General features: G+C 41.9%; 1 protein-coding gene across 3 annotated transcripts in view; it reads left to right on the top strand.

The window, feature by feature from the left end:
* Nucleotides 1–13,629, top strand: part of kaznb (kazrin, periplakin interacting protein b) — a 109,809-nt gene that overhangs the window by 86,648 nt on the left and 9,532 nt on the right. For all 3 annotated transcript variants that reach the window (XM_034584754.1, XM_034584757.1, XM_034584755.1), the window contains 3 exons: nt 9,619–9,810; nt 11,705–11,841; nt 13,090–13,260. In XM_034584754.1, coding sequence (XP_034440645.1) covers nt 9,619–9,810; nt 11,705–11,841; nt 13,090–13,260 — 500 coding nt within the window. The remainder of the gene's footprint in view (nt 1–9,618; nt 9,811–11,704; nt 11,842–13,089; nt 13,261–13,629) is intronic.

Raw genomic sequence — 13,629 nt, forward strand, 5'->3', positions numbered from 1 at the left:
CCTGTCACTGCTATTTGGAGAGTAAGCATGACAAATTTGAATCTTTGCAGCCCACACAAGTCCATACCACCTCTGCTCCTGTATCGCAAAGGGTCCTCCTGTGACTTAAGTACAAATTAACAATAAAGATGTTAAATATAGTCCTACCTGCGATTTAAAAAACGCTGCTAATCGCTGCAGCCTTCCTGTGCCACCCACCCACCTGACCTCCCTGTGATGTGAGACTCGGTGGAAGCCTCTGACAGGATGAATATGTTTATTTGTTAATCCTCTCAGTCTGAGCCTTTTCTCTCTCTCTCCCTCCTTTGTGTCTTTCTGTCAGATTTGGGTTTGGAGTTCATTTGATGCTATTCTTTCATAAATCCTTCCAGAGGGTTTGGATTGTCCTGTTGTCTTGAGTTGTCAACCAGATGTTTATTTTAGGAGAAACTCCAAACAGACATTTTTCCAATATGTCATTTTATGAGAATCTATTATATAGATTATTTTCTAGAGCCACTCTAGCAACTGGCAAAATGCTCTTAACAACAATGCTGACATTTATGTGGTCAGAAATCTGAGAGGATCACCATCGATTCAGGCACCAATTTTTGTTTGTGCTTTAAACAGTTTAATGGCCGACTCCCACACCCAAAATATAACTTATGCAAAAAAACATAGCTTACACGAGTTGTTGCCATATTGCTTGATAATTGATCCAATCTAGCACCAACCGTGAAGTTTTAAATCAAAACAATGAATGTAAAATTAGCTCTGAGTGTAAGCTAGCACACGAGGCCCACTCTGTTGGTGCTCAAACCCCCGGAAGCCCCGGTCGGCGCCTATGATCACCACCATCTCATTAATATTCATCGTCTGTGAACCATGAGCGTCTGCACAGAATTTTATGACAATCCATCCAGACGTGTACGTTCCTTAGAGCCGTGCCGCTAGCGTTGCTGCAAACAGAGGATATGGTAGGAGACATAAGAGCGTACTTAGAAACAGACGGTTTCTGCTGACACCTGTTTAACACATCCTCTCCTGTGCAGTTAATGTTCTTAAGACAGACAGAGTGTCACCTGAGGAAAAGACCCTACAGCAACAGAGATTATTAATAAGATCAGGCTTATTGCTCCTCGATACATTACTTCCATGGGTTATTTCCGACCAGCCACTGTCTATATTTACCACCTGTCAAGGCCACTGTGTTACCTCCACGATGTGTTTGATCAGGAGCTGAAGCAGACTGCTGTCTTCTCCCAGGACAATCTCAACTGATCTTTATACTGTAATTAGTCATTAATTAATCATTAGAGTCCAGAGCTGCTGCAGACATATGCTCCTCTCATGATACAGTGTAGAAAAACACACAGACAACATGTACATACACATGTACGCACACGAATCAAGTCATCCAGCTGCAACAAGGGACGACTCTGCTCTGCTTCAACTAATATAATCTCAACTTTTTGCTCAAAACTGATTAGATTACATAACATATATGATTCCAAAGCTCACTGGATAAAACCTATGATTCTTCTCCACGTCTGGGGTTAATTTTCCAAACACCTGGAGTGAAATGAACAGGTTTGTCATAAGTTTCATAAACACAACAATAACTATTTTGATCAGTTAATTAATTAATAGACCAATCATGCAAAATTGTTTCTTTCCTACATTGGATCTAATGGGCAATATATGAAGATTATTTTTAAAGCTTATAATGGAATTTCTAGTTGTTGCTGTATTTTCAAAAAATGTTTTGTCTTTAATATTTTATTAGGCAGGACTGAATGTAAATAGTTGAGTTTAACATTGTGTTTCCATGGGGTTTTGATTATGATTCTCTGGTCATGACTTATGATTTAAAATCATTTTAGTATGATCAGAAACAAAATTCATATCCGTCAATATAGCTTTTGTTATGTTACTAATGCTATTGATTAAAATTACATTGTGATGATTATTGATATCGCTTTATTGCTCAGATTATCATGACTTTCACGTATCAACATGTATCATATTATATTATTAGTTTTGTATGAAAGGATAATGTATATTGTATCATAGAGGTGAAGACGCAGGAATAATCTTTGGCAACGGTGTCGTTTAGCTCACATGCAGAGAGACAGGGCGCCCGCTCACTCGCCCTCAGGGAGACTCACAGTTTGAGTCAACACAGTCACCTGCATTGCAGATCCACTCTTACATAATTGTTTTCCATTTCACATGAGCAGGACACTTTCCTGGGAAACGAGTTTTTGATGTTTTCACTGGTTAATTCTGGGAGAAGTTGATCAAAAAGAGCAGCATATGAAAGAAAAGCTCACCGTGAGACTCAGAGGAAACATTTTAAAGACTTTTCCTGGTTGTTTGAAGCAGCTTTGCTCCTATCAGTGAGTTACAGGAAAGCTTTTGTTTTTTTACCCTCTCAGCATCCCTACTGAACATTTGTCATACTGCTTATGACGCATATAAAGGATGGTGCATATAAAGAAAAGTTTGATACGGGTGTCCTCATGTTTACTGATTTAATTATCTGCTGCAGAGGAACCTGTTTGAGAAATGCGCTGTTAGATGATGTTGCTTTGCTTTAATGTCTTGCTTGAGCTGAAACCACTGTAATCCTACATCAGAACAGCCCACAGCACTTTCTGTAGAAAGCCATGACTGTGCTTTAACTTCAATTCCACACCCAGCTTATTGATAATGTGTTGTAGCTGTGCACCTAACCAGCAGGAAGAGAAGAAGAAAGCAATGAAAGATCAGCTGGAGCAACTTAACCAAGCTTTAAGTAATGTACTACACACTGATAATGATAACATTCACGTTTACAAGGTCAGTGATGTTACAAGAAAGGAGAAACCTTTGAGGAAATTCTTGAAGCTCCTCTTTCCACAGACCACGTTTCCATTGTTGTGTTAAAGCCTTGTGAATCTCCAGGTACATGCATCAGACGTGTTACATCTTTTGACAGCAGTATGGTCACAAGGTTGTTGTTTTTCAGCTCTTGGCTCCTCCAGTGTCCAACAAGACAATGTTAAAGCTCCTACAAGGAGTTTTTAACTGGTTATGAAACTGTCTTATTTTAATAGTGCTGCCTCTTTATGACCAACAACAGCAAATGAGACAATCAGGGAGAAAATTGGCTTTTTCTATAAACTATTCTAAATGTCTGTCGCTGGGACGGATTACCCAGAGCATTGATTTACGACAGTCAGGCTGGAAAAGCCTATGTTTAGGTGGGGGGGAGAGGAAACAGAAGTGGGCTGGGCTACGCGCTAGGCCAAAGGCTAACCCGTACAGACCAGCGGTCCAAGATGGATGAGATTAGAATGATAATTACCATACATTATCTAATCGCTATGCAAACATCTGTGTGTTATGGTGTGGTTTGATATTCTCTATGTGAATATGCTGAGTATTTTGAACTTTGTGCCTAGGAATCTCTGCCTCGGTCTGCATTTGGAGAAGAGAGAGACATGTTCTGTGAAGAGGATGTAAACTGATGCGGCCCTTTTTATATTATTACAGTGAAAACAATCTAAAGAGAGCGGGTGAGAGTGTTTTCTTGGCACCGAGGCTTCAAAATCAACCAAAAAGAAAAGTTCCTTGTAAGAGCTTTAATATACAGTAATTATGTTGTTCCCAGGAGTCATCTATTAGAACAAGAGGACGGTTATGACAGCGCTGCGTGGCTACATCCTGTAGGAAAGATGTAAAATAATGTATGACCTTGTTATCCAACTATCAGTTACTGCACCTGAGAGACGAGCGGAGGGGGAGCGGGCAGCGTCGTCGCCCTCCGGCTTTGTCTTGGACAGAAATAGCCGAGTGGAACCACGGCACAAAACAAAATTACACAGATTTGAGTTGTCAGGGAGACTGAGGTGGGAAAGTGACAGTCGTGCACATCGTCAGTCCTCGGGGCAGAACAGTTGGCTGCTGTCACTGCAGACATCTCTGACACCCTGCTCAGTCCGCACATATAATTTTCATGGCTTTGCTTTCAGGTTGACTGTGGTCCACTGAAACTGGGGTTTTCATTATGTGCTACAGAAAAATGGTTCTGTAGTTAAGTTACAGGCCATTTCACCAAAACTAAAACAAACAGAGGTGTCTATAGCCATGTAGTTTTACGATGTCTGTCTCTGGCATTTCTGACAGTTGTGCCTCTCACAGCATTAAAGGAATCATTTAAAAAACGAATGCCTCAGTTACTATGAGCGGTCCGCAGACCTCATTGTCAAGTTTTTATTGGAATGACTTTCTGTTTCTAATCCTCATTAAAACAAGCTGTCCCTATAAAAGCTGTTGTCACTGAGGTCTGGGAACTATCCACAGTGGACATTGTTTATGAAATAGTCACTTACATTACTATCATGAGGCAGATGCTTTTGTAAACACATTACTTACAGTGCACTTAGACAACATAGAAGGGAGAGCTGTATTGTTTTAAAGACTAAAAGCAAGTTTAGTGAATATGAGCATCTAAAGATTAATTCATGTATTTAATTGAAAAGCCATTAGTCGATGCTTGTAAGAGCTGTTTAGATTGTTGCCTGAAAATTGGGTTTTCAAGCCCATAATGTCAAACTGGCCGGTGTCTCTGCTCCTGTCAGTGTGCAGCCTATTTCAGAGCTGTGGCGCCAAACAGAGAAGAGCCTTGACAGACATGAGCCATATGTCCTTTGAGTGATGGGAAAGCTCAATGTCCCCCAAGGCAGAGGAGCACAGTGGTCCGGCTGGGGTGTAGACTTTGGTTCAGGGTTATGATGGAGGAAGGTGCTGTTTCCTTCACTGCCCTGTAGGCCGGCTACAGAGTTTTGAACTTGGTGAGAGCAGTAACAGTGGTGAACAGAGAAAGGGTGAAGTTTGGGAAAACTTGGGGAGGTTGAATACCAGAGGAGCAGCTTTTCTGTTTCATATGATTGTAGAAGGAATATTTGGGTGGCAGGGGACATTTTGGTGCAGCGGTTTGCACTGTCCCTTCACAGTACTGGCTCGGGCTCTTCATGTCAGGAGTTTGCATGTTCTCTTGGTGGGTTTTCCCCGGCCAACATGCAGATTGTGGTTGGGTTAATTGTAGACTATTAATTGACCATAGGTGTAAATGTGAATGTGAATGGTTGTTCGTCTCTGTATGGTAGGATGTCGCACGTCCCAATGTCAGCTGGGATTGGCTCTATCCCCCACGCAACCCTCGAGGATAAGTGGTATAGATGATGGATGGATGGATATTTTTGAGGTCGGTACTGTTGGTTGCAAAGAACATGACATTTTAATATGTCAGCTTAGACTAGATGGCAAATAGATAATTTGAGAATCCATAATACAAGTAGTCATTAGTGCATCCTTGAATCTTTTCAATGCTTCAGGATGTACAGCTCTATTTTATTGGGGTCGTGGAAAAAATCACAATCACTTGGCCAAAAACTATCTGCATGTTTTTTGTTTGTAATATTTCATTGACTGACACTTTCACTATATCTAAGCTAAACTAAACTTTGGTGGAGTTTAGGTCAACCCTGTTCTGAGAAGCTTTTCAGGACCTTGTCAGTTCACTTGCTGTGAAACTGATCTAATTGTTAAACGATCAAAACTGATGTGGACGTGCTGAGAATAGTTAGTCAAAAAACTACTTTTAAATTATGACAGGTTTTTGCGACAAGAGAAAAAACTTAAAATAAAGTTCGCTATTCAAACACAGCTCATATTAAGCATATTTGATCATTCGAGTGTATAAATGGGGCCTTTTTAATCCTGCATATGGTTGAGAGGAGACGGGTTCAGCTCTTTGACCACCAATCTCTCTCTCAAACATTACCAGGCCTTACTTAACCTGCGAGCAGAGAACTGAGCCTCTGCTTTCTCTCAAGCCTAATCATCTCTGTGTGTGTGTGTGTGTGTGTGTGTGTGTGTGTGTGTGTGTGTGTGTGTGTGTGTGTGTGTGTGTGTGTGTGTGTGTGTGTGTGTGTGTGTGTGTGTGTGTGTGTGTGTGTGTGTGTGTGTGTGTGTGTGTTGACCTGGTCCTGTCTGGCTTTGATGGACACTCTAATGGGAGCCTTGGACGAGCAGTTAATTGAATGGGCCACTGCTGAGGAGGAGGACGAGTGCGGTGCTCTCCTTGTGTGGGCGGACTCTAATAGCTTGGCCAGGCTCACTGCACAGCCACTCAAGGTTTAGAGCTGAGGGAGCGTGCAGGGTTTATATGACTCCTGTCAATTCAATTTGCCTTTTGTAGATTCCATGAAACAGTGTGTGTGTGTGTGTGGAGGTAAATTATCCACCGTACAGGACGACGTCTCGTGTCTGTCAGTTCTCTCGATGCTGCTCAAACTCAAACCAGTGGGCAGTGAAGCAGCTCTTCTATCTGTGTCCCTTCACACGTTTTCTTAGATGTGAAATGAGAACATAGTCAGAGAAGATTGGGAGATCTCGTGAGGTTCTTTCTACGCTGGGATTTCACCTCCAGAAAACCAGAGACAGATGTGTGACTGTTTATTTGAGTAGCTAAAGGCGTTTTCAGGCATGAACTCTGGAAAATACCTGGAAAATTGGTTTTGGACATTTTCTGGAGTTTGTCTTTTACATATGAAGTACATATAAAGTCAACCATGTTCACAACAACAGGAAAATGTCTGTATAACATTCAGGCAAGGGTTGGTGCCTGAGTAGAACATGCAGGAGGCAGGAATCACAAAATCTTTCCATGTGGACATCTTGGTCGCCTTCTTTTACGCGAAGGACACGTCTGTATCATCGTGAGATATTCGTATTCTTTCTGTTTGCTAAAAATGTCGTCAACACACCCAATTGCTCTCTGTGAATTCTTCTGGACGTTTTCCTGCTGTATTCTCAAATGGGCTCACTCGGACACTTTCCAGAAATTTTATTAGGGGCCTGGCAGAAAAAGTTTTGGAAAATGTCGGGAGCAACATTTGCGTTCTCACATACAGCAGCTCCATAAAAATTCCAGGAAAATATGAGTTACTGAATTGCTCAACACAGCTGCCGTAAAACCAGGAGTGAGATCGACTGTCACTTCCCAGGGAGTGCAGCTGCTGATTTAAATGGCCTGTTTGGAGTTGGAGACTAAGCCAAGCACAAAAAAGACCCTCAAACACGCACACTTCTGTCCAGCAGCATCAAAAGCAGCAGCTGAGCTCCCTGTGACAAATATAGGAGAGCCTATAGGTAAACCGATGAATAAGCGGATTTAGGTTGCAAGAAGGCGGTGAAAGATTTCTCTCTCTGGGAAATAAACTCTTTTTGTCACATGCAACGTGGAGCTTTCACGTGTTTCTGCAGTCCTGAGTCGACAGAGACCGATGGACTGTCCCTTCGTCTCTTATCGGAGCTGCAGCAGCCCCAAACGTCTGGCTGCAGGCCTGCAGAGACCTTCTGTCTCCTGCTCGCTGAGACACGCGTGCAAGCACACAGTGTGTCGCTGTGCTTGCCCTAAACCTTGCACACAATGTACTTCCTCACACTCACACCTACATTTTACATAGTTTACTTGAGTGGTATAGGAATCAGCATACAAATTGCCTCCGTGCCGCTACAGCTGTGGCCCGAGGCTTTACATTTATATGTTGTCCCTCCTTGACATTCTGGTGGACCTGATATCTGAACACCTCGAGGGAACGTCTTCAAATGTGGCAAAAATGGACTGTCACTGTGACTTCACAATAAAATAAAGGCCATTATTCAATGCTACAATACAGGAACAGATTTTACAATATTTCCTATTTGGTCTGATCCTGAATTGGTGACACTAATCTTTGGTTCCGACGTTGAAACTAGATCTTATAACCAGCACATATATATCATCAGTCTGGACCAACATGGGTGTAAAGTGCAACTTGACTGATGAAAGGCAGTCTATGGCACCAGAGATATTTTTGGAGCCAACCCCTGCTGGTGCTCTGTAGTAGTGCAGTTTTAAGCACTTCTTCATCGTCTTTATTTTGTATAAAGTCTATGGTGATAATTTGTGCTTAGTGGTAAGTGTTAGCATGTGAACGTGCTTTGCTGAAATACTGAATTTAATGATACACAATAATGAACATGATAACGAATGAATAAGTAACAATGGGTATATTTTTGGAAAACGTATTAAACAATACGAGCATGATCTGAATATATCTGAATAATATTGAGCAAAACATTTGGTATAATTTGCCAGTTATTTATGTGTGACTACCTTCTGGCCGGTTATTACATTTACGTCCCTGTGGCTGCTATGAGAACTAATTTTGGACATCAGTTTTTATCTGTCCAACCGTTTTCTCTGTTTTGCACTTAAAATTACAGCTTCCAGCTGCTACCATGGCCGAAGACTATTATCATTGTTAATTATCATAAAATTCACACACGCACGCACTCACAGATTTTAAAAGCATTCAAGTTTGGAAGTGCAACTTAATTTTCATTATCGGTTCATCTGTCAAATGTTTTTTTAAAGTGAATCTAACTAATTTGTTTGTCCATAAAATGCCAGAATGCAGCGGGAAACACTCGTTATAAGATCCCAGCGTCTCGTTGGCTCCAAATTGTTCATTCTCTCATAAACACAATGATTTCTCATACACACAAACACACACACAAACACACAAACACGCACACACATACATACATTTTTTATTTCTGTGTCATGCTAATGTATTTGGCCCATCCCTTCTTGGGATTACACAACAGCCCTAATCTACAAACACACACATCTTACAGTCTTCTTCTGTTATTACATAAACAAAACAAGTGTGGAACTAATTAAAAGTTAACAACATTTTTTTTTTTTTTACAAGAACTTATTCATAAGATGCAGACGTCTCATTACCTCAACAGTACTATTTACACTTTTTTCATCAGGAGTTATAGACTTTAAAGTTTTGACTGCTCGTGTTCGTCGCTGCTCTAATGAAAAAAGTGTATCCATCTGTAACAGACCTTCTACCTTTATGTGTGCTGTATAAATCATTATGACATATTGTTCCGGTGTCGTTGCTATGGATTTCCCTGACTGGACTAAAAACCTAAACTCCTCTCATCCTTTTCATTTTCCCCGTCCTCTGTCGGGGCAAACGTGTCGACCAGCCCCTGTTCATTAGTTCACACTTCAGTTCACCGCGTCCTCTCCTTCGTTTCCTGCTCCTGTTTGCTCGCCTGTTTTTTCCCCCTGAGGCTCGGGAGGCGTTTCAGAGCAGATAGAAAACACAGCACAGAGGAGTGCGGCTCAAGTGTTGTTGTTGCTGATATTTTATTAGGTCTTATCAGGCCGCTGTCTCTCACTTACCCACTACCCTCTCCCCGGGTCCAGGCCTGAGAATGTCATTCAGCATATATCTGAATTTACACAACACCTGCAGCCACATGTGAGGGGGAGCTGTGAGTCTTGTGGGGGTTTCGCATGCAGCTTGAAGCTTATATTTTTTAAATTTACAGCATTATCTCACCCATCCCCTTAAATCCAGCGATTCGATATGACTTCCTCCCTTTCCTGCTGCTCGCACACCTCCATTTTCCACACTTTTTCATATTCTCTGATTTGAATCCTCTTGTCGATTGACCTTCTACATTCCTCTTCTGCCGCATACTCCAAATTCCCTAACTGTCCTCTCTCTCTTTCTCCCTCAGTGTTGTTGCGCGAGGAGGTAGCGCAGCTTCAAGAGGAGGTCCACCTGCTCAGGCAAATGAAGGACATGTTGAGTAAGGACCTGGAGGACACGCAGGGCGGCTGCTCCTCTAATCTGCTCTCAGCCACCGAGCTCCGCGTGCAGCTGGGCGACAAGGAGCAGGAGCTGGACCGTGCCAAAGAGGCCTTACAAGGTCAGGGGGAAAAACATGTGGGGGAAGTACTCAAACAATTCACTTCAGTAAAAAATACAAATACATAAGCAGATATGTACTCAAGTAAATGTAAAAGTGCTGCATTAGGTTTTCTACTCAAATATAGGTAACTACTTGCTTTAAAATATATTCAAAGTACTTTTCAAGAGTATAGCCTATTCCCTATTGCAACAGTCACCGAGTCTCGGCCTCCTCTGAATCCATTACAGGTGTTTCTTCACCAGTGAGTGCTGCTGCTACAGGAGGCGGAGTCTAATGTCACCTGTCGTAGTGGAGTAGAAAGTACAGATACATGCTGATATATGTTGTGGAGTAAAAGTTTAAAAAAGTATCCAAAAGTAAATCTACTCCAGTAAAATACAGATGCATGAAAAATGTGCTTAAGTAAGGTAACTGAGTAAATGTACTTACATAAGCAGCACACTCCCTTCTTTCCAGCAGCTGTCCAAGCTTTTAGTTGGAAGTGTAACTCATGTGAATATATCTCAGGCAGGAATATGTTGCAGCTGAACTAAATCTACATAAGTCACAGTTTTTGTGCATGATTCAGGTAAAAAAAATTGTCTTTAAAGTGAATCTGATTAGAAGTTGCTGTAGACCCCAGTACATTTTTATGTAAATAAAGAGATTTGCTTTTTTACACAAGTTAAACAGCATAATTATCTGCACCAAATAAAAAACAATACGTCATCATCGTAGATATTCACAGTTTTGGTTTAAATCCAAATTTCATTAGCTCCCTGTTCCCTGAACTCATGTTTTGAGCTTCACCTCTGACGAGCGAATGTAACTCAGTTTTGTCAAAGGTCTGAAAAAAATGTAGCACACAGCGGTTTGGTGAGGGGAGACGTCAGGCAGAGTTTACATGCACGTGTTTCGACATTGTGCCGTCTCAGAAATGGGCGTCGCCCCGGACAAGCAGCCAAGCAAATTCCAGATTCGCCTCATTTTAATTAACATCCACCCCTCACAGATACAAAAAAACGTTAGTGTGGAATATTAATGTGGGATAGATGTGGACTGGAATGTGCTGCTGATTGTGTAATATTGGTTTGTTTCATGTCGTGTGTGAAAACAAATGAAGCTCTTACGCAATCCAACAGTTGGGACAGGAGTAAAAAAAACAATGTCAGTCCTGCAGTGATTTAGGGAAACTGAAAACTCCACTGTTTCCTCGCATGCTTCTCTCCTGTGCTTGGAGAATTACAGGTGTTCAGCTGCCAGCTTGTAAACTGCTCCATGCAACTGCTGCAAAACAGGTTTGAATGTGGAGTGTGTAACATGGAGTCTCTGGATGTTGACAGCAGGAACGCTTGTTGAGTGACATTTGTGTGCAGCTATGAAAAGTATAGGGGCCAGACTCGTCTCTTCCTCCTCAGCTCAAACTCTAAGGAGAGCGCCGGTGTGGTTTAGTTTTTTGTTTTTTTTCACCTGCACAGAGCCCCAACGGTTGCATCATATGCTGTTGAGGTTTCTCTGTGGGAGAGTGAAGTTAAAAGAGATCAGATCAAATCTGTCTCGTCACGGATGAGCCATCAGAGGGTGCACATGCCGACCGAAACGGTTTCATGTGTGAAGGAATAAGTGGCACTTATCTTCTGAGATGATTACATCATTTTCTTCAGGCCATTTCTGTGTGAAAACAGAAAAAAATCACACACCACCACCACCAGCTACTGCTGCTCATTAACAGAAGGCACAGTGCCACCTAGTGGCTCGCTGCTGCAACTATAAAGCTTTGTGTCTGAGTGGTCCACATCCAACTCTCCCTGACTTGTTGGTCTGATTCTGTCCTGTTGGACAGTGAAGTCCTCTGTTAAGATTCTCCTTCGTACACACGTGCATGTGGTGAAAGTGTGTGTTTGTGTTGCAGCTATGAAAGCTGACCGGAAGCGTCTAAAAGGGGAGAAGGCCGACTTGGTGAGTCAGATGCAGCAGCTGTACACAACACTGGAGAGCAGAGAGGAGCAGCTACGAGAATTCATTCGCAACTACGACCAGCACCGAAAGGTAACACACACCAAGCAGCCAGCCGGTTTATCAATATCACTCTAGATGTAACGTTGTTGGTGTTTAAGTTAAGTTGGTAAATGATCAGGAGGGTCTGTACAGAAATGACAAAGACATGTATGAAGTCATTATGAGAACTACATACTATATATTTCTTATAAAAGATATACTATGCAACATTTCATCATTTATAATTAACCAGACCTATTTTATATATTTTGTTCACTTACATTATCCAAAATTTCCAACAAAGTTCAAACCAAGAGAAAATTTCCTGTTTCATTTTGGATGCCTTTTATGTGCGTCATGTTTCCTTCACCCATGGATTTGCCCGTCTCTGCTGTAACTTCCGGGGGAAACGATGTGTGATGAAGGAAAAACACTCTGATAAACAGTTAGCCAGTCAGCTTACTGTGATTTATTTCCGGCTGCAAATATTTACATTAATAAACACTTGAATTCTTTGCATACAAACACATTGTACTATGTTATAAACCTTTTATTATTACATATCTTAGCCATCTTTATTCACGACATATGTTTTCTCATAGTGACACCATGTTTCCAACATAAAATGGGACATAAAAGTTTATATAAATATGATGAAGCTGTGATGTGCTTCCTGACTTAAACGTGGAACTCCATTAATTATCCAAAGGGATATTGGCAGGTATGTTATCGTGTCTGTGTGTGTTTTGTGTGTCAGCTGAATTACTCCGATTTATAAGATTTACCTTAAACCTTTTAAGTCAAAATACTAAATATTTGTATTGTAAAGTTTAGATAACCCTGCTCAGTAAAGCTTTCTGGGACTTTTGTCAGTTTATTCGCTGTGAAAATGCCTGATTAGAAACAAATTGTTTAATGATGGGAACCGGTCAAAAGCAAGTCCAATGGGGACGTACTGGGAATGGTTTGTTAGAAACTCCTTTTGAAATGTGATGGGTTTTTGCAACAAGAGAAATAACTTTAAATAAAACTCAGTATTGAAACACAGCTCATATTAAGCATCTTTGAGCATTCAAGTGTATAAATGAGGCTTTTTTTAATCCTGCATATGGTTCAGAGGAGACGAGTTCAGGTTTCTGACCACCAAGTCTGTGTGTGTGTGTGTGTGTGTGTGTGTGTGTGTGTGTGTGTGTGTGTGTGTGTGTGTGTGTGTGTGTGTGTGTGTGTGTGTGTGTGTGTGTGTGTGTGTGTGTGTGTGTGCGTGCGTGCGTGCGTGCGTGCGTGTATGTGTGTGTCCAGGAGAGCGAGGATGCAGTGAAGGTCCTGGCGAAGGAGAAAGACATGCTGGAGAGGGAGAAGTGGGACCTGAGGAGACAGACTAAGGAGGCCACGGAGCAGGCCAACATCCTGCGCTCTCAGATGGACATGAAGGAGAACAGGATCAAAGAGCTGGAGGCCGAGCTCACCATGGTGAGTCCGCCTGCATGTGGACACACAGTCACACACTCTGTTGAATGCTTTCAAGCAGACTACTATCACCTCAGCATTATTTATCTGTGTGTGTGTGACATAAATGCAAACAAGGTGTGGGTTGGTAATCCTGTCATATCGGTGTGCACACATGCAGTATAAGCCGCTCGAGTACATCCTCGTCCCTTCCATCTCCCAAAGCATTAACTTCCTCTCTGGGATGAGGAATAAGAAACTTGTTTTTTATGTGCTGCTGTGTCGGACTCTCTGAGGCAGACTGTGTCTCCTCCCTCTGCACTGACCCTCACATCGAGCTGAGTCACACATTTGTCTCATCAGTGCAAGAGCTAAATGTCGTTTTGCTACAGA

This window comes from Hippoglossus hippoglossus, chromosome 5, assembly GCF_009819705.1.
Source record: "Hippoglossus hippoglossus isolate fHipHip1 chromosome 5, fHipHip1.pri, whole genome shotgun sequence".
NCBI lineage: Eukaryota > Metazoa > Chordata > Actinopteri > Pleuronectiformes > Pleuronectidae > Hippoglossus > Hippoglossus hippoglossus.